General features: G+C 41.1%; 3 protein-coding genes and 1 long non-coding RNA gene across 4 annotated transcripts in view; 3 read left to right on the top strand and 1 right to left on the bottom strand.

The window, feature by feature from the left end:
- The window catches only part of podxl2 (podocalyxin-like 2), a 16,415-nt gene extending 14,389 nt beyond the window's left edge, over window positions 1–2,026 (top strand). The window contains exons 11-13 of the mRNA XM_032514721.1: window positions 39–218; window positions 1,127–1,288; window positions 1,432–2,026. Of these exons, the coding sequence (XP_032370612.1) occupies window positions 39–218; window positions 1,127–1,288; window positions 1,432–1,491 (402 nt within the window). The 3' untranslated portion in view covers window positions 1,492–2,026. The remainder of the gene's footprint in view (window positions 1–38; window positions 219–1,126; window positions 1,289–1,431) is intronic.
- A 5,627-nt stretch (window positions 2,027–7,653) lies between these two features.
- blcap (bladder cancer associated protein) lies at window positions 7,654–12,081 on the top strand. The gene is made up of 2 exons (XM_032514726.1): window positions 7,654–7,901; window positions 10,170–12,081. Exon 2 carries the CDS (start codon window positions 10,368–10,370, stop codon window positions 10,629–10,631), a length of 264 nt encoding a protein of 87 aa, XP_032370617.1. The 5' UTR covers window positions 7,654–7,901; window positions 10,170–10,367; the 3' UTR covers window positions 10,632–12,081.
- Window positions 12,082–17,070: 4,989 nt separating this feature from the next.
- Window positions 17,071–18,028, top strand: part of LOC116688585 (uncharacterized) — a 5,077-nt gene continuing 4,119 nt past the window's right edge. The window contains exon 1 of the long non-coding RNA XR_004331807.1: window positions 17,071–17,082. This is a non-coding gene — a long non-coding RNA (uncharacterized LOC116688585). The remainder of the gene's footprint in view (window positions 17,083–18,028) is intronic.
- ripor3 (RIPOR family member 3) overlaps window positions 17,099–18,028 on the bottom strand; it is a 52,060-nt gene continuing 51,130 nt past the window's right edge. Inside the window, exons 24-25 of the mRNA XM_032514720.1 lie at window positions 17,888–17,978; window positions 17,099–17,791 (exon numbers count right to left, since the gene is read on the bottom strand). Coding sequence (XP_032370611.1) covers window positions 17,691–17,791; window positions 17,888–17,978 — 192 coding nt within the window. The 3' untranslated portion in view covers window positions 17,099–17,690. The remainder of the gene's footprint in view (window positions 17,792–17,887; window positions 17,979–18,028) is intronic.

Here is an 18,028-nt window from a genome sequence, read left to right as displayed (position 1 = left end):
GTGTGTGTGTGTGTGTGTGTGTGTGTGCGCGTCATCAGGTGGGCATCCAGAACTACAGCTCGGCCAGCAGCTGCCAGTCTCGGCCCAGTCAGACCCGCAGCGACTACGGCAAGCTGTTTGTGGTTCTGGTGATCATCGGCTCCGTCTGCATGGTCATCATCACATCTGGATTAATATACATCTGCTGGCAAAGACGGCTGCCTGCAACCAAGACTACGGTGGGTACACACACCTGGTGGAGGAATAGAACGCAGTACATTTACCCAATTACTGAACTTAAGTACAATTTGTGTTATTAATCTGAATGTGCAAAGTAACTGAAGTTATATATTTCATAAAGTAGCAGAAAATAGTACTTCAGTATATTTTGATACGGATACATTTGTACTAATATTTTTATAAGATATTTTGCTGATTTCAATCCAGCTCTGTGTCAGGTTAGTGTGGGCAGTGTGTTTAGGTCAGTGGTGCCCAAATTCTTTTATATGAAGAGCCAAAATGTATTTGGATGGAAGACCACAGCCCAAAAATAAATGTTGATGTTGAAGAATACAATAGTTCTTGTAATATTTTGTAGATGAAACTTACGCATTTAATTTAATAGGAAAGAACAACACTGTAGTTTATTTTGCCGTAAAACTCAGATTAAGTACTTTGTACTTGTCGGTCCGTAGTCCATACAGTAAGGACGATACAGCACTTTCAAAATAAGAGGAGCATGAGCATGAGCATGTCAAATGCAAGGGCAGGCTAAAACAACGTGAGCACGGCCCGACTTGGCCGCGGGCCAGTGCACATGCTCAGAGCAACCGTCATCTGGCGGAATTCAGCTGACAGGAATTCTGGCGCCGCGGAGGTATGGCCCTCAACCTTTATCTCTGCACACGCTGCCCACACTGCCATGACACAGAGCTGGATTGAAATCAGCTAAATATCTCTTAAGAGTTTGAATGTAGGTATTTTTTCACTGTAGTATTGCTACTTTTCCTTAAGTAAAACATGTGAATACTTCTTCCACCTCTGGTAAACATACACACTCCCGTTATGTAACACTCACAAAAAGCATTTTGCACTTTTATGTGAGTCTTTAGCGCATCTTTTTATTTTTTTTATTTTTACCTTGCAGTTCCGCGCTGAAGAACTTCACTTTGTGGAGAACGGGTGCCACGATAACCCCATGCTGGACGTGACCAATGACAACCAGCCTGAGATGCAGGAGAAGAAGCCGAGCACCAATGGGCTCGCGGCTGGAGGAGAAGGAGGCGGGGAGGAGGGCAGTCGCTGGCAGGTGATTGGACGATTCATTAAGTGGATGTATGGATGAGTAAATAAATGAATGAGAATGTTATAATAACGCTACACCGTCAGCTGACTTGTTGTTATTATATTCTGCCTGGCAACCGCATGAAGCTTCTCATCCTTTTTTCTCAGGTGTTTGTCAATCATGCAGCCACTGAGGAGGAAGAGGAGGAGCAGGACACACATCTCTGATGGACGAAGAGAAAGGGGAGATGGGTCATGAAGGTCTTTGATAGACAGATAATAAGTGAAACTGAGAGGGAAGAAGAAGAAGAAGATGTCGGTATAGAAAACAGAAGATGAGAACAGAGACAGAAGGGAGAGAAAAGAAAAAATAACGGCTGGGAGTTAAAAGGTACGACGCCTGAGTAAGAGATGTGTTGTCCAGGCAGAGTGGGATTGAGACTCTGAGGAGGAGAGCAGGAGGAGTCACTGACATCTTCATGGATATCAGACATGGGGTTTATGTTTCAGGGTCTCAATGCTTCAAATTTGAATCAATGGAATCACAATAATCTTACTGATCTCTTAATATGTCCTTGATTGACTTGATTGGAAGAGTTAAGCATTTCATATCCTGACGTGATGTTTGATAATGTCCCCATCTGTTAAGTGTGCCTTATACATTTAGCTTCCTGCACCGTGCCTGCACAAGACACATAAAACATGAAAGTAGAAGAGGTGCAGACCTCTCTCTAGGCTGAATGGCCTAATGTTAACATGAGTACGGAAAAAAAATTGCATATCTACTCGTGATACCCACCACTGGTATCACGGATATATAGCAACTGTAAGTTGCTTTGGATAAAAGCATCAGCTAAATGACATGTGATGTGATGTGATGTATCCCCTCCAGAATGGAATGACTTCTCTCTTGGCCCAAGCTACACTCTCACACCAGGTTTCCCAACACAGTACACAGTACAACAGTACACAGTACAACAGTACAAAGTACAACAGTACACAGTACAACAGTAAAACAGTACACAGTACAACAAAGTGACAACAAACAGAGCCAAAAACATAACCTTTGTCAGAGGTAACTAGCAACAAAATCATATTGTAAGGCACCTTTTCCCACCTAGTAATATTTGAATGCAACTATTTTTAAAGTCTGAAGTTAACATTAGGAGCAGTTGCAGTTTTATTTTACAAACAGAACATGAAACATAATGCTGTATTATGGATGAAACAACCCAACAGTATGTAAAGTAATATTTCCACCATCTAAAAAACGATTTACACATTAATGCATTTTATTGAATAATCCAATAACATAACCCTTCACATCACTGGCCTGTGTTTTGCAGAACAAGTTAGTACAACTACTTTAAGTACATTGTTCTACCAATACTCCTTTACTTTTACTTAAGTCGTATTTTGAATGTAAGATTTTACTTCTAATGGAGTATTTTGCTAGTGTAGTATTGTTCATTGTACTTAAAGGTGTCATGGCATGAAAATGTCCCTTTATGAGGTTTTCTAAAATAATATGCATTCCCCCAGCCTGCCTATGGCCCCCCAGTGGCTAGAAATGGTGATAGGTGTAAACAGAGTCCTGGGTATCCTGCTCTGCCTTTGAGAAAATGAAAGCTCAGATGGGCCGATCTGAAATCTTCTCCTTATGAGGTCATAAGGGGAAAGGTTTCCTCCCCTTTCTCTGCTTTGCCCGCCCAGAGAATTCCCCCCCATGAGCGAGAGAGACCTCATGGCTTTCAAACGAGCAAAGTGGCAGTTGGTCAAGGCCACACCCCCAGCCTCATTTTGGGAAAGACACTTCAGATACAGTATTAGGGACCACTAAGGTCTATATAAAGAACTTCAGATACAGTATTAGGGACCACTAAGGTCTATATAAAGAGACTTCAGTACAGTATTAGGGACCACTGGTCTATATAAAGAGACTTCAGATACAGTATTAGGGGACCACTAGGTCTATATAAAAGAGACTTCAGATACAGTATTAGGGAACCACTAAGGTCTATATAAGAGACTTCAGATACAGTATTAGGGACCACTAGGTTTATAAAAGAGACTTAGATACAGTTTAGGGACCACTAAGTCAATAAAGAGACTTCAGATACGATTAGGGACAATAAGGTCTATATAAAAGAGACTAGATACTGTATTAGGGACCACTAAGGTCTATATAAAGGACTCAGATACAGTATTAGGACCACTAAGGTCTATAAAAGAGACTTCAGAAACAGTATAGGGGATCACTAAGGTCTATATAAAAGAGACTCAGATACAGTATAGGGACCACTAGATCTATATAAAAGAGATTCAGATACAGTATTAGGGACCACTAAGGTCTATAAAAGAGACTTCAGATACAGTATTAGGGGATCACTAAGGTCTATATAAAAGCATCTAAAGAGCACCATGTCATGGGACCTTTAAGTAAAAGATGTGAATACTTCTTCCACCACTGTATATTACATGTAAGCCATCTTGGTAAAAGCCACAGCCAAGTATAACTGACAGCAGCATACATTCATCAAGTCTAATCAAGATTGTCCTGAAAGGTTTCCCAGCTTCAGAGATGTTTATTGGTTCCCCCCCGATGTCTGACTCCAGAGACAACAGCGACTCCTCCTAGCTTCTCCTCCACATCACCCAACAGGAAGTACAGCCTGTAGCAACTTTGAAAGTAAAGTTTTGGCACTTTATTGATTCCTCTAGGAAATAGCGACTATCATCATTGAAATGCTGCATCATGTTCAATGTATTGCATATACAGTGACTGAAATCTCTATATTTTACTTATAGGAATGGTTGTAACTAATTTCTAATGTGCATTCTACAACCATGTCATATGATTGCTATACTTAGCCTAATATGCTCTGTTTTTCAATAGTGTTGGAATGGCTGCTGTACGCTCCGGGCTAACTCTTGAGGCGATGACACATGGGCAACTTTTAGAGGTCCAAAGCATGAAAAAAAGAACTAGTTACAGTGTGGAAGTCGAGGCGACCGTCGAGTCCAAGTCGAGCCCCAAGTCTTTAATGTTTTAACGGTAAATGGTTTAAGTCTGAACCACTACGGTCGTGTCTGCCTTACTACAATCACATCCCAGTCACATTCAAGTCACTTCAGTCAGGTCCGAGTCACTTCAGTCAGGTCCGAGTCACTTCAGTCAGGTCCATGGTTATGTCTGAATCCCAAGTCAGTCATGTCGGAGTCAGTACGGTCATGTCTGGATCAATCCAGTCGTGTCCAAGTCGGTAGACAGTCACATTCGAGTCAATGCAATCATGTCCCGAGTCACCGCAGTGACTGACGGGGTAAGGTTCTGATCACAATAGTATGGACATGTACTAGTCACTTCAATCATGTCCGAGTCACTAGGTTCATGTCTGGGTCACATTTAAATCACTACGGTCATGTGGACACATTCATGTCCGAGTCACTTCAGTCCTGTCCTAGTCATAGCGATCATGTCTGAGTTACTAATATGTCAGAGTCACCGTGGTCATAACTGACTACCAAACATTTAAATCGTCAGAAGTGGGACTTGTACTCGACTTGAAAAGTTCAGGGAGCCATTAATAAAATACTGGCTAGTTACCAAACCGCACGTAGACTAATATCAGATGGGCAGAAATCCTTTGAGATATTTCTGTCTGATTCTCAGTAAGACGACTCAAGTTACTATTCAGTTAACTGGAATGGAGATAGACAATTGCTATCAGAGGTTTTTTTTACAATGATTTGTTCCTGCAGTTGTCAGTGTCTCCATTCCTGTTCCAGGTAGTATTGCCCATCTGCGTTTCATCAAGATGTTGCCTGTGTTTCAGCTCTTTTACTCTGAATTTCTTGATGTAACAATACTGTATATGGCTTCAGTATAAACTGCGCTGATCGATATGCACTTTGTCGGCTAAGCAGAATTTATGGAGCGTTCAGGACAAGCAGGAACTGACAACCGTCCACCCTGAATGACTCCCTGCATTTTAGAGTATGTGTTTCTAACAGCGTGAGATTCAGGCAGCACAACTGCCCTGTTGTCCTCCACTGGAAGACAGGCTAGGTGAGCATGCAGCTTATGGCACTGCAGCGAGCAACAATGTAACTAAACATACAGCTTCTGTTGCTTTTATCTGCTGAACGGTCAAGTTAGAGAGTTTGACGGAGACTCATTTTGTTGCTTTTTGTTGTCCGAAATCAACTGAACGCTTTCTTCTTTTCAGAATGTGACAGTAGCCTCACGTGTGTTTGAATTTAATAGCGTACTAGTGCAAGTCAAACTCAGTCAAAAACAAGGGACCCTTCGTTTGTATAAAGATAATACCTTTAGTTTCCTGGCAACAGTTTTAACCAGTTTCTTTCGGACATTACGTTTTCTATTCATTCATCCCAGGTCAGTCGTTCCTGTTATGCAGCAACATTTCTATCCCTATGAATTAATTTCTCATATTTCCTTTAATATATGGCAATTTTATTTATTTTTTACTGACTTTTTTTAGTACGTGCTTGATTTTACCGTGTCACTAGTGCAAGGTTATCAACTTCTACAAGGCCTGGCACATTTATTTATTCATATGCTGTACGTACCCAAAGGCAACCCAAAGTGCTTCACAGATTACAAGGGTAAAAGCACAAGAAATGAATTATAAAAGCCATAAAGGCACAAAGAATAAAAACAATAATACAAACTAAGAAATGTGATATAAAGGAAAATGAATAAAAAGCAATGGTAAACAGGTAAGTCTTTAGCTTGGATTTGAAAGTAGTCAGCATTGTGTCAAGGCATAGACGCTAACGGCTGCTTGACCAGTTTAGACTCTGGGGGCAGCCAGGAATCCAGACCCAGCCGACCAGAGAGGTCTGCGGGGTTCCTACTGGCTCAGGAGAGCTCAGTAACTTGGACATAAACCTTTGAGTCAGGACAAGAAACTGGTAGCCATTGTAGTGATCTGAGAACATTCTGGATCAGCTGGAGCGGTCTTAAGCAGACCTGTGACCAGTCCACTGCAGCAGTCCAGCCCGCCAGAGATAAAAGCACGTACACGTTTCTCTAGATCGGTTCCTGACAGTTAAAAAACACATCTATTCATACATAATGCAAGAAAACACAGAAAACCCATCCACCAAACGTTATGAGGCTGAAATGTTGCTGCCTAACAGGACTGACCCGGGGTTTTATTACTGTTCATTTATCATTTATGTCTTGTTTTTTTTATGTCTATTTATATGCATTATGATCAAGTACTGTCTCAGTCTTTTGGTTGTCTGTGCAATAAGTTAAATGTGTAAAATAAAGTTTGGAGAGTGGGATGTTTTTGTCATTTATTGCTCCCTGAATGATCTGGATATTTGAGTGTAGAAAATAAATGGATCGGTGATTCCGTTCGTTTGGCCTTGACTTTTAGTGAAATAAGCTTGATGTGTTTTCCATCTCCTTGGCCGACCACTGCGTCTACGCCCCTCAACGCTGCCCCACGAGTGGACCTATAAGAATTAATGCTGGGTTGAAGGCAAAAGGCAGTAGCACCAAATATTGATGGGATTTAGATTTGTCTTTTGTTCACTCGCTTTGCATTTTGTGAATTAATAAAATTAAACAATTACTTATATTTTTGAAAGCATTCTTAGTTTACAGCATATTTTCACACCTGCCTAAGACTTTTGCACAGCACTGTATGTCTACAGGATTTTACAGGAACCTAATATGCAGAATGACATTTCTTTTCTTAGTTGTTGGCAGTATTTTCTGATTTATGGAGTGATAAAAAGAAGTTCCCTTTGTAAAACCTGTGGACTAATTTTTGTCAAAATGATAAAATTTCAGGAAACTTGTAACACAAAAATAATAAACTGGGGAACTTTCATTAGTTTGCCTTCATCTTAATTGTGTCTAGATAAATATGGTTTCCCGTTGAATATGAATTTCTACTGTGGAATTAGATTTTGACAATTCTGTTGCTAAAGTTCCTGGCTTTGTACTGGCCCCAAATGATAAAATATGGTTTCCCATTGAATCTGAAAGCTGATTCCACATACTACAGTGCCTCACGTTTCTAAGTATGCCCAACATGTCCATATCTACAGTGGAATTATGGAGAAAACCCAGCTCAAACTAAATCAGTTGCTAAAGTTCCTGACTCCTATGTTAAGATTAGTGCATACAGGACCCAATGCTACTTCATTTATGGTAAGAAAGGCAGTGTTAGATAAATGTGAGACTTGTAACTGCAAGGAAACTGTGAAGGAAACACCTGCTGCTAGGTTGCAATGAAGATAGAAAGATGTCTTTCTTTTGTTAAAGGACAGGGTAGTAGATATGGGAAGGGAGTGGAGTATCAAAGGACTGTTAGAGACCAACCATCTTACAGTCTACACAGACTGGGGGGGAAACAAGTACATGCTAAAAATATTTATTTATTTATTTATTTATTTATTAGTGTTGGTTGTCTAAGGTCATGCTGCCACACGCTCCTGTACAGTAGGTGGCGGCATGAACCTCAAACGTTGGTTTGTATCCCGATAATAAAGCCAACGAAGAAGAAGAAAGAATCCGCTACGTACGCAGTCAGTTATTGAAACATAAATGGTGTTGATGCTTGCTTCCTGCTGAGAATGAGCACACAACATGTCAGGTTTGTTCAATTTATTTTACAAATTCATTCAGCCACAGACTCCAACTCTTACAGATATATTTATACATGTCTGACTTTGATAACTAGCTGGATTACGTCGTCTGTAACGTTACATTGCATTCGCGAGATCTTTTGTTTTTCAAGCTAAGCTAGCTAGCTAACTAGCCTCCGATACGTGCTGTTCTTACATCTACGGAGGAAACCTTTATGCCAAACTCCGCTCCAAGCTGGTTGTTCATAGTGACATTGCTTATAAGTTACTAAACGTGATATAATTTCTCCCCTGAAATTGAAACATAGTTTGTCTCAAACCGTGAGCACCGGCTAGCAGAGTGATTCAGTTTTACAACCTTCTAACCAGAACTAGCTAGCTCACGTTGGTAGCTAGCAAGCTAACGTTACCACGCATGACGGTGGTTATAGGAAGGCAAGTGTAGGTGAGACGGTTTTAAATGTTAAAATTGGTTAACGACAGATGTTTTAGTTCTACTTGCAGTATACCGAAATGACGAGCTGCTTGCTCGGGCTCTAAATTGAGTTTTTATGACATGTTTTTATGAGTTTGAGCTCAACTCCAAACCTTGCGACATTAAACCGTGAGCTGTTTGAATGGGGTTTGGTTCAGCCTCTCTGCAATGGGCTTGTTCGGACTTGGTCAGTCAAGTAACAAGCCAAAAGAAATAACCCAACCTTTTATCGTTATTTAACTAACCTAGCTGTTTGTGGTAGCATTATAACAAAGGTATAGTTAACATTAATTAACATTGCCCAGTTCACAACTGCCAGTAACTGAATGTTTGCCAATTTAACCTCGATAGCTAGCTAGTTAACACTAAGGCTAGCTAGTTGTAGCTACATGACTGTAGTAGAGTTAGGGAAACAGAAGGTAGTGAGTGAATGGCAGCAGCTGGGTCTGGCAGCAACTCTGCTTTTGTCCTTCGTCCAGCCTCAGCCACTTTCCTTGTTGAAACTAGCAGCTAGAACGTTCATTTTAGTGCACATTTTTACTGACTAACTTTAAAGTCTCTTGTTTTATTTTTATTTGATTCAGTCAATCCGATGAATGTAAGTAGATACTTAATATTACCCTTTGCATATTCATATTGTGACAATGGGCCTTTACAAGAAAGTTACCATAAATAAGACATGTTAATAATTGGCTAAAAGTTTACTTTTCTAAGTCGTTAACATGGGCTGGGACACAGATTAGGGACGCATGAGTTATTGTGTGGGTGCCAAACCCATAGAAACAATATCTGGACTAACTTGCATGTCAGGCGAACCCTCTCCTTTTTAATGTCTCTAAATATACCTGTTCAGAATGTTGACCTGTCTCTTCTAATGCAAATGTATAGCTGTGTTACAGAGTGTATTTCCAAGCACAAATAGAATACTGCTACCAAATCTGCTCTGCAGTCATATGTAGCCAGGGTTTAAAACAAGGACCACCCATCAGCCAAATGTTGTTAAAATATGCAAGAGGCACTCACCAGCCAAAAACTGTGCTGTGTTGGGGGGGGGGGGATGAAGCCATTTGGCTTGTAGACCAAAAAAGTAAATTTACTCTAACAATCACTGCTTATAGACTGACCTTTTGTACATAGGCAGGCATTACATGTTTTCATACAGAAGTTTAGTTTGCTAAATATATCACATTTCTTTATTTGGTTCTTGGATGTGAAAAGAAGGAAATGGTTCTTCCATAAATGTGTGCACATTTCCCACACCAGGAGTAATTTATATAGCTTTATTTATTATAATCAATTATCTGTGAAAGAATGTTCTGTGAAAGAAAAGACAGAAAATAAATATTTGTATGTGCTGTAAAGTGATCGGCAGGTCAAACTTAATGAAAAATTGGAATCAGCCTAGAAAATTGGAATCTGTGCATCTCTAAATGTTACATTATTGGCCAACTATCTTGGTAATCAGTCACTGAATACATCATCTGTAATAAAAGTACAAGTACTTACATTTGGGTACTTGTCGATACCAACTACCGATATGAGTCCTTAATAATACCATTACAGTCCTAACATTGTTTTTTTCATCAGATGTTCTTCCTTTCAGACTGTGACAAAGTAAATATTCGACTTGATGCAATAGCATCAAGTCGAATATTTCACGGCCTTTTTTGAGATTGTTACGGCCCAAAATGCCTGATTGCCCTGGTGGTGGTTCTGTGTGCTATTGTTGCTATACGGTTGATGGTATCATAATGTGGGATTTAAAATCCTAAGACTGGTCTTCTCTGTCCTCTATCTCCAGGGCTGACCTGATGACCGACTTTGACGTGTTCCTCCACCGTCCCAGCTCTGTTGGATAGGACGGCACTCCCTCTTACTGCACCCTCCCCACCCTTTGTGTGCCGTATCGTCCTCCTCCAAAGACCTCAAACAGCCTGGGATTGATCTGTACCAGCCCTCCAGAGACCCTCTGCCAACGCGCTGCTTTAAAAAAGGAACAATGTATTGCCTACAGTGGCTACTTCCGGTGTTGCTCATCCCCAAGCCGCTGAACCCAGCGCTGTGGTTCAACCACTCCATGTTCATGGGCTTCTACCTGCTCAGCTTCTTGCTGGAGAGGAAGCCCTGCACCATCTGTGCCTTGGTCTTCCTGGCCGCCCTCTTCCTCATCTGCTACAGCTGCTGGGGCAACTGCTTCCTCTACCACTGCCAGGACGCCACACTTCCAGACGCTGCCCACGACCCGGCTATTATCGGGACCTAGGAGAGAAAGGGAGGGGGGGGATTAGATATTGGGAAGGGGGAATGGGGATGCATAGGGTGATGAGGCATTGCTGGAGAATGATACTGCCATACTAAAGATGGGAAAGGCTACACTTTGGGGGTGGGAGAGCGGTGTAGAGGGGGGGATGAAGGACTGCTGGAGGAGGATACAAATCTAGAGAGCGCTCGGCCCAAGGAAAAGAGCCACTGTTTTGCCATGCTGTAAGACTTGAATTTGAAGTGGTAGTAGGGGGAAGCGAAGTCCGAGGAGACACTTTTATCGAACAGGAAAGGGGGGGGCCATCCAAACTTGAAATGCTAAGGAAGGATGCCTGAGAACTCGAGACAAGTGAAATTTCACCTTCTGCAACTTTGTTTTCCAGCATTTGAAAGAAAATTAGGCAATATATCCACCACATATGACGTCTACCTAGAGGGACCTGTGTTTCAGTATTCTGGTTTCTTTCTAGCACTCTGGCTTGATAACGTCAAACTTTGTTCAAGAGAGAGGTCACTTTCTCCAAAAACCTTCTAAATCATCTTTTCAGAATGACAACACTCTCCACCTCAAACTGCCAAAAGTAACGCAATCCTGCTGAAAGCTCCAGGCGGAGTTTGTGTTCCCAGATCCACTGGCAGCCACGCTTGCATCTAATCCCATACTGTTGTGGTTGGTGACAAGCCTTATACGCCAGGTAGTGTTAAGAAATACTTGTCTTGATATGTTTTCTCCCAAGCTCTAGAGAAAGGAGGGGCAACATGTGTTTTACAGTCCAACCTGACCAAACTGTCGCCACTTTGGCTCTGCACACGTACCGCTATCCTCAGCAAGGACAGCACACACACACTGGACAATCAATACCTATGCTGTGAATTCCTTTCTTTGCCACATCTCCACACACACACGCATATCAGAAGGTGTAATGATGCTGAGAAACTGTCCCGTTATTACCCACTGTGTTCTGCTACTACCCCTCTTTGTCTTCCTAGCTCCTCTTCCTCCTCTCGCCTCAAAATAAATTGATTTTGTTTTTCTTGTGCATGGGTAGCTGTTATTTTTACACACATTTTAATTAATTAAAAAAATGCTGAAAGTTTCCAAAGAGTAAATTAATTTGGATGTGTGGGGAGTGTCTGTAGGGTGTATGGAAGAAAATTTGTGTTATGTGCGACAGGTGTGTATATTGTTTGTGTGTGATTAAGAAATTAAGTTGATTTGCATAAAAAACTGATGATACACAAGGTTACATAACAGTGAATTGCTACTGTGGTAAGTTTATTGGTAATCCAAAGGGTGACTGGCATGTTTCCTTGTGTGTCACTGCCATAAGTGTTGTGTTTAACTATGAGACACAGGCTTGTGTGTGTGTGTGTCCTGTCTCAGTGCTGACATCCTCACTGCTACGTTATTGCTTTGGTTTTAATTTAAATAAAGTTTTTCCCCTCAACGTCAAACTGTCTAACTCAGTAATATACCAACATAAAGCATGTTCTTTTTGGAAACACATTTTTCTGTTTTGTCTATGATTCTTTTTTATTTTTATTCTACAGTACATCATTACTTTTGGTTATGCCGAAAATAGTTCTGACAATGACACCCTATGTGTATTATGCATTAGCTACATTAGAAAATAAGGCTTTTCTAAAAGTATCCTGTCTATCATTTTCACCCCTTTACACATTTGATTACTGAATATTGGCTTCTTAATATCTCAGTAGATGATGGCCCAGAGGAAGCCCCTCCTATACTGTTCACTTAGCTGCAATAAGGAACTTGAGTTATTACATACTGTCATTTTATGACAGCTATGGTTTCTGGAGAAAGGTATTTAAAAGTCTAAAGCATCAAATCCAGTGTCTTCTAAAACCCCATTTAGATGGTATTTAAAAGTCTAATTAACGAGTATATTATCTGTTGCCCGCTGTATTGTCAGTTACTGTATATGTAATATGTCGTGTATGTAAAGTAGTTTCAGTGTGGCTGGTCTCAGTGGGCTCCAGTGGACCTGATGAGACACGCTGCTGCTCCAGCAGCAGGACGCTCCTCGCCGTGGGCTCACGCTGAAACACCAACATTTAGCTTCACACTAGGTTTAAAAGAACTGGGAGGAATTTTTGAGGGTCACTTTTTTGCACAATTACAACAATATTTGTCAACTTAGAGATATTTAAAATAGTTACATCCAACTATTAAATGTTACACATAAGTGTTAAATCTAAATGTTTCGGGTGAAACTAAATATTTAACTAATATGCAAATTCAAAATGCCAAAGTACCAAAATAAAAGCTTGAGGAGGTCCGAGTGTGTTTATAGTGTCAAATGCTGAATAAAAACCATCTCATCCGGGAAATGGACTCTTGGACATGGATTATCATAAAATAATAAACACATTTGGAGAAACTGTATTGGAAGAGTACTCTGAGGTTTTAGTGTTAGTTTTATGAAGGGGGGGGGGGGGGCTCACTTTGACTGGTCTGTCATGTTCGCTTGCATTAAGGTCAGCAAGCGCCTATCCCCCCCTCTTCAAATACAGTTTCTCCAAATGTGTTTATTATTTTAGGTAGTTATCAGGATAATCCATGTCCAAGAGTCCATTTCCCCGGATGAGATGGTTTTATTTGTTATTTGCCACTGTAAACACACACTGACCTCCTCAAGCTTTTATTTTGGTACTTCTGGTTAACGGCATTGTGAATTTGCATATTAGTTACATATTAAGTTTCACCCGAAAGGAAAAATGATTTAACATTTAGCTTTAAATTGAAGATTTTCAGATATTTTTTCAGTTTATTGGTAATGTTTGAGAAATGCCAAACTAAAATGGTGCACATACCTGCTAATAGTTAGCATTTAGCTCAAAGCACCAACCAGCGACTTTGCAAACAATCCTGGGTGTAAACTCTCATTTTAGACATCCTGCTTTTGTAACAGCTGCTAGGAATCTGCTGAACAGACGTACTGTACTGCTCTGTTTATGTAACCAACACCTTATGTCTGGGAGGTTTTACCGCATCAAATTCCAAATTGTAACATAGTAAAAAAAAAAAAACATATAAAACACGACTTTAAAATGTTTTTTCTGTGATTGTCTATTCCAGTATTGTCTCCTTGGGTCCTGGTCCCAGTTAAAAGACCGAGCTGGTTCTTGTATATGAATCTGTTTTTGGGCCTTATCTGCATCTGATTATCTCAGAAACAAAACAGAGAACAGACCGTGCCCTCCTGTGCTGATCTTCATTAGAAGCATTCGTTTTGAGTTTGGGATTTGGACAAAAGTTTCTCAACATGGGAGCTCTGCTGTGCTGGGGATTTTTAAGGTTTTTCTATCTTAGAATATTGTCAGCTCTGTGACAATCCAGCACAGGGCAGATTGTGCAAGACAGGTAGTCGAGCATAGAAACCAATAAAACATCTGTTTAATTTTCAAAATTACATACACTGCAGATCATATCTCTCTGCACCACACCTTGAAAACGTCCTAATGGACGGAGACAGGCCGAGGTCAACAGGTCAGAGGTTTTGTGCTTCTGATTATAGAAACTACATCCTGTTGTATTGCGTGATCATGCGTGAATTTGCGAGATCTCGTGGGTCCTCGTGACTTCAGCTGTCAGTCCTGGCCGCAACAAATCCGGACCTGGTGGGTGTTGAAGGACGGTGGAGCGCGGAGCCGCCATGCAGTAGGTGGAAATCCAGGGTTACACAACTTTTGAACTTACACGTAACAATGTTCCTGTTTTTGCTCCGTGCGGAGCATAGCACCACCCAAGACGATTCCACTTGGTTTTAAGAAATGCCAATGAACCAGAACACGTTTTTCTCCCATCACGGAATCCTGTGTGGACTAGCCAGACCTTCCTGTACAGCGCTGTGGAGGAAGGTCAGGCAAAACGAGACTCATTATACCCCCAAATCTCCCTGAACATGGTGCAGAGTTGACCTACATTGAGCTTTCAAGAAAATCCTCATTTGACTCCAGAACGTTCTGTCATGCACACAGAGAAGCAGACCAACGTGATGTTCCCATGCCATTTTACTGACCTCACAAACATTCTTTCAGTTTCCCAGTCAGAGGTCCCAGGTCAGTTTGACCACAGCCAGACGTGTTCTAGGGACAGTGAACGCATCCTCCGGTCAGGGCCAGCAGAGGGCAGCCCCCGCCCGTGTTCCGGGGCTGAGGAACCCAGGCTGGGGCCAGACCCACTCCCATTGTTGCCTTCAGCCAACACATACCCCACTGATCACCTTGTTGTTTGCCGATATTATCTCTTCCTGTACATTTTCTAAACAGAATATTAAAACAATCTCACCTTTTGGTTGATTGTAAAATTTCCAAAAGATTTTGGACAGATTTGGAGTCTTACTTTTGTGAACCTGCTCCTTTTACCTAAAGATATCATACACTACTGCAATAATCCAGATAACCATGCTCCTGAGTATCTAATTAATCATGCAAAATTCTTTATTCACAAGCAAAAATGTTTTAACTCATCTCCTAATTTTCTACCTTTTCTTTATAGAATTTAAATCTCTATTGAAGTCACTTAAAACGTTGCATAACAAGAAAGTATTATTTCATCTTTCTGTCAAAAGGACAGAAAAGGGCGTTTCAGCCACATGCACGATAATGGACAACTACTTTAACAAGCAAATAAGCAGAAATGCCAAGAAGTTGCTTCTTAAATATGAAAATTTGTTTTTTGTCTGTTTTCTATCATTTTTTTTTTAATAAAAGTTATCTCATTAAAGTATCAAAGAAAACCAGACACTGAAGACATTTGATAGACAAAACAAGTCCATTAATTGAAAACAGATTAATTGATAATGAATAACAGTCAGGGCGTTTTCACACCTGTAGTCTGTTGATGAGATCATAAACACAGGAGGAAGGGGTTGTGGTGACCAGAGCAGGTTTCTAGCATCTCCACGGTCAAACCAGTTCATTTCATTTAAATAATCCGACATAACTGGCTACTGGGTCTGCTCTGCTCATGTGTGCCGTTCGGGACCGGATCACCTTCTTACGGACTCCAGTGCGATCCAAGCGAACTAAACGAGGCAGGTGTGAAAGCGCCCTTAGCTGCAGATCTAGTAAAATTAGTTTTGAATTAAATCTCAGAATTTTAACAAGGATCCACCCCAAGCAAAAAAACCAAAATTATTTTTAACTGCTATTTTCTGCTGATTTTCATTCAGGATCACGTTAAACTGTAAATTAAAAATAAATTTGCGGATTTTCCTTTGGGTAAGTAAGTAAAATGTATTTATATAGTACTTTTCACAGGTAAAACAATCACAGTGCTTTACATTAAACATACAATATGATACAAATTGCAACATTACATCATGACTTTGCGTAAACCTCCACGCCCACTTTCTCAAGCCAAGTGTTATCTGTACACATGTTGAGTTATCCGTGTGAATGTCTACGCTCGACACTGATTTGTGTGTGTGTGTAAATGGCGGGCGTAACGTACAAATGGCGCTAATGGCGAAGTCACACCGCGTGGCGTGTAGAAGAAAGTGACGGTTGTTGTTTAGGAAAACAGCAACGGGGTTGGATTCACCAAAATAACGACGGTAGAGGAGGACGGGGTTGGGTTTAGGGAAAGACTAATCATGTCCTGTGTTTACCCATCCATCCCCCCCACCCAGCACCCCCACCCAGCACCCTACGCAGACGTTCATCCTGTCGCACTACTCGCTACTTCACACTCAATCACAGCTTAATGTAGTTCAATGGAGGCCAAATGGCGTTGATATACACGCTCAAAAGCCAGTATGCGTCTTGATAACACGCCAGTAATGGCATACAAATTGGCGTCATACATACATACGCCATTTCATAAGATCAGTCTGCAAATTGCATGTTCCCTGTTCACAAGCCATCTACAATTTATGCAATAAATCATCATGAATCATGCATCAGCTAAGCATGTTTTGCATCCTGATTAAAAAGGTTCGCTATTCTTAATCAAGCAGTTATAAGACTGGGTGGACGGTCTATGGTTTTTGGCCACGTGGCCTGAGTGCGTAGTCTCAGGATTGTCGCCTTCTTCAGGATAAATCAATGCACACAAACACTGTATGTGTCTCAAATGGCAACACATCAGCCCGTAACATCCAGGGGCTGCACTCAGATCCTCTACAAAGCAAGAAACTCTCTGACAAATTTTGTCAATTTTGCCACTGTAGAACAGATTTAGTAGAGCAGATAGATGCTGTTTGGCTTCCTCCCAGAGCCGTTTGTACTATAATCCTCTGGCGTCCCTGAATGGCACACAGCTCCTGCTTGTAAAAAGATTTCAGCAGCTATTTCATGTTCCTCCTACTAAGCATGCAAGCGCTGATGAAAGTAAGGAAAGTAAGTAGAATTTAGTAAAAAAAAAGGAAACCACTACATAGGTAGATTTGTAGACTTTTGTGACTCTCACAGGCGAGACAGGCCCCGTTCAGGGCTGCCTTCAGGGATTTGTTTGGGCCCTCATAAGTTGACATGATGTTTTGGATATTTGCTCATTATGTCTCTAAATCACACACTTGTGACATTATATGAAATAATAATACATTTCTCCTTGATTTTCTAATAAAACAACCATGTAGAGCTTATTGAAAGTAAGTCCCAACACAGGACAAGCAGGGAGGATTTGACATTTACACACAAGGCATCTCAGCAGGAACCAAATGCCTTCTTCTTCATACAAAACTGCATATTTCAACAAAATAAATTCACGTCTCCAGTAAAGTCACTTCTTTGGTCACAGGATGAAGCAAACTGGAGCAAAACCTTCAGTGAGTGAGCGATCCATCCAGAGAAGACTCCACCATCTTCAGATCTCCCTCAGCACTCCCCTTCCCTTTGGTATTGGTCATGAAGGTACCATAGAAGTAGGATTCCTCATCCTGGCACCCCCCCTCAGGGCGGGCTCATAAACTTTATCCAACTCAGACACACACTTTGTTTAAATTTAGTCTCTCACCCTGACAGTCAGGATCAATAAGACTTTTTATGTCCGATCCCATAAAAAAAAAGACCTATTTTATGTCCAACGTGTTTCCTATAGAAAGGTAATCTCAGTCTCTTGGTTCTGGTAAGCCTCCTCCTGCATCTCGGCGTACAGCTGGTCCATCCTCTGGAAGGCCAGGTACCCTTTTTTACCTGCAGATGGACAGGTAGAAATAAAAATAAAAAATATCGTGAAATAAAAATACAAATGAATGAACTACTGAAAGGAAAAATAACGAATGCTTGTACCAAAAGAGAGGACAGTTTCTCTGGCAGCGCTGCAAAGATCTTCATCTGCTGATCTCCACAAATCTGCTACGTGGTCCACACTCTCTGTCGCCTGGCAAACACACACACACACACACACACACACACACACACACACACACA

The sequence above is a fragment of the Etheostoma spectabile genome, chromosome 4 (assembly GCF_008692095.1).
Source record: "Etheostoma spectabile isolate EspeVRDwgs_2016 chromosome 4, UIUC_Espe_1.0, whole genome shotgun sequence".
Taxonomy (NCBI): Eukaryota; Metazoa; Chordata; class Actinopteri; order Perciformes; family Percidae; genus Etheostoma; species Etheostoma spectabile.
This window is presented reverse-complemented; position numbering and strand designations above follow the sequence as displayed.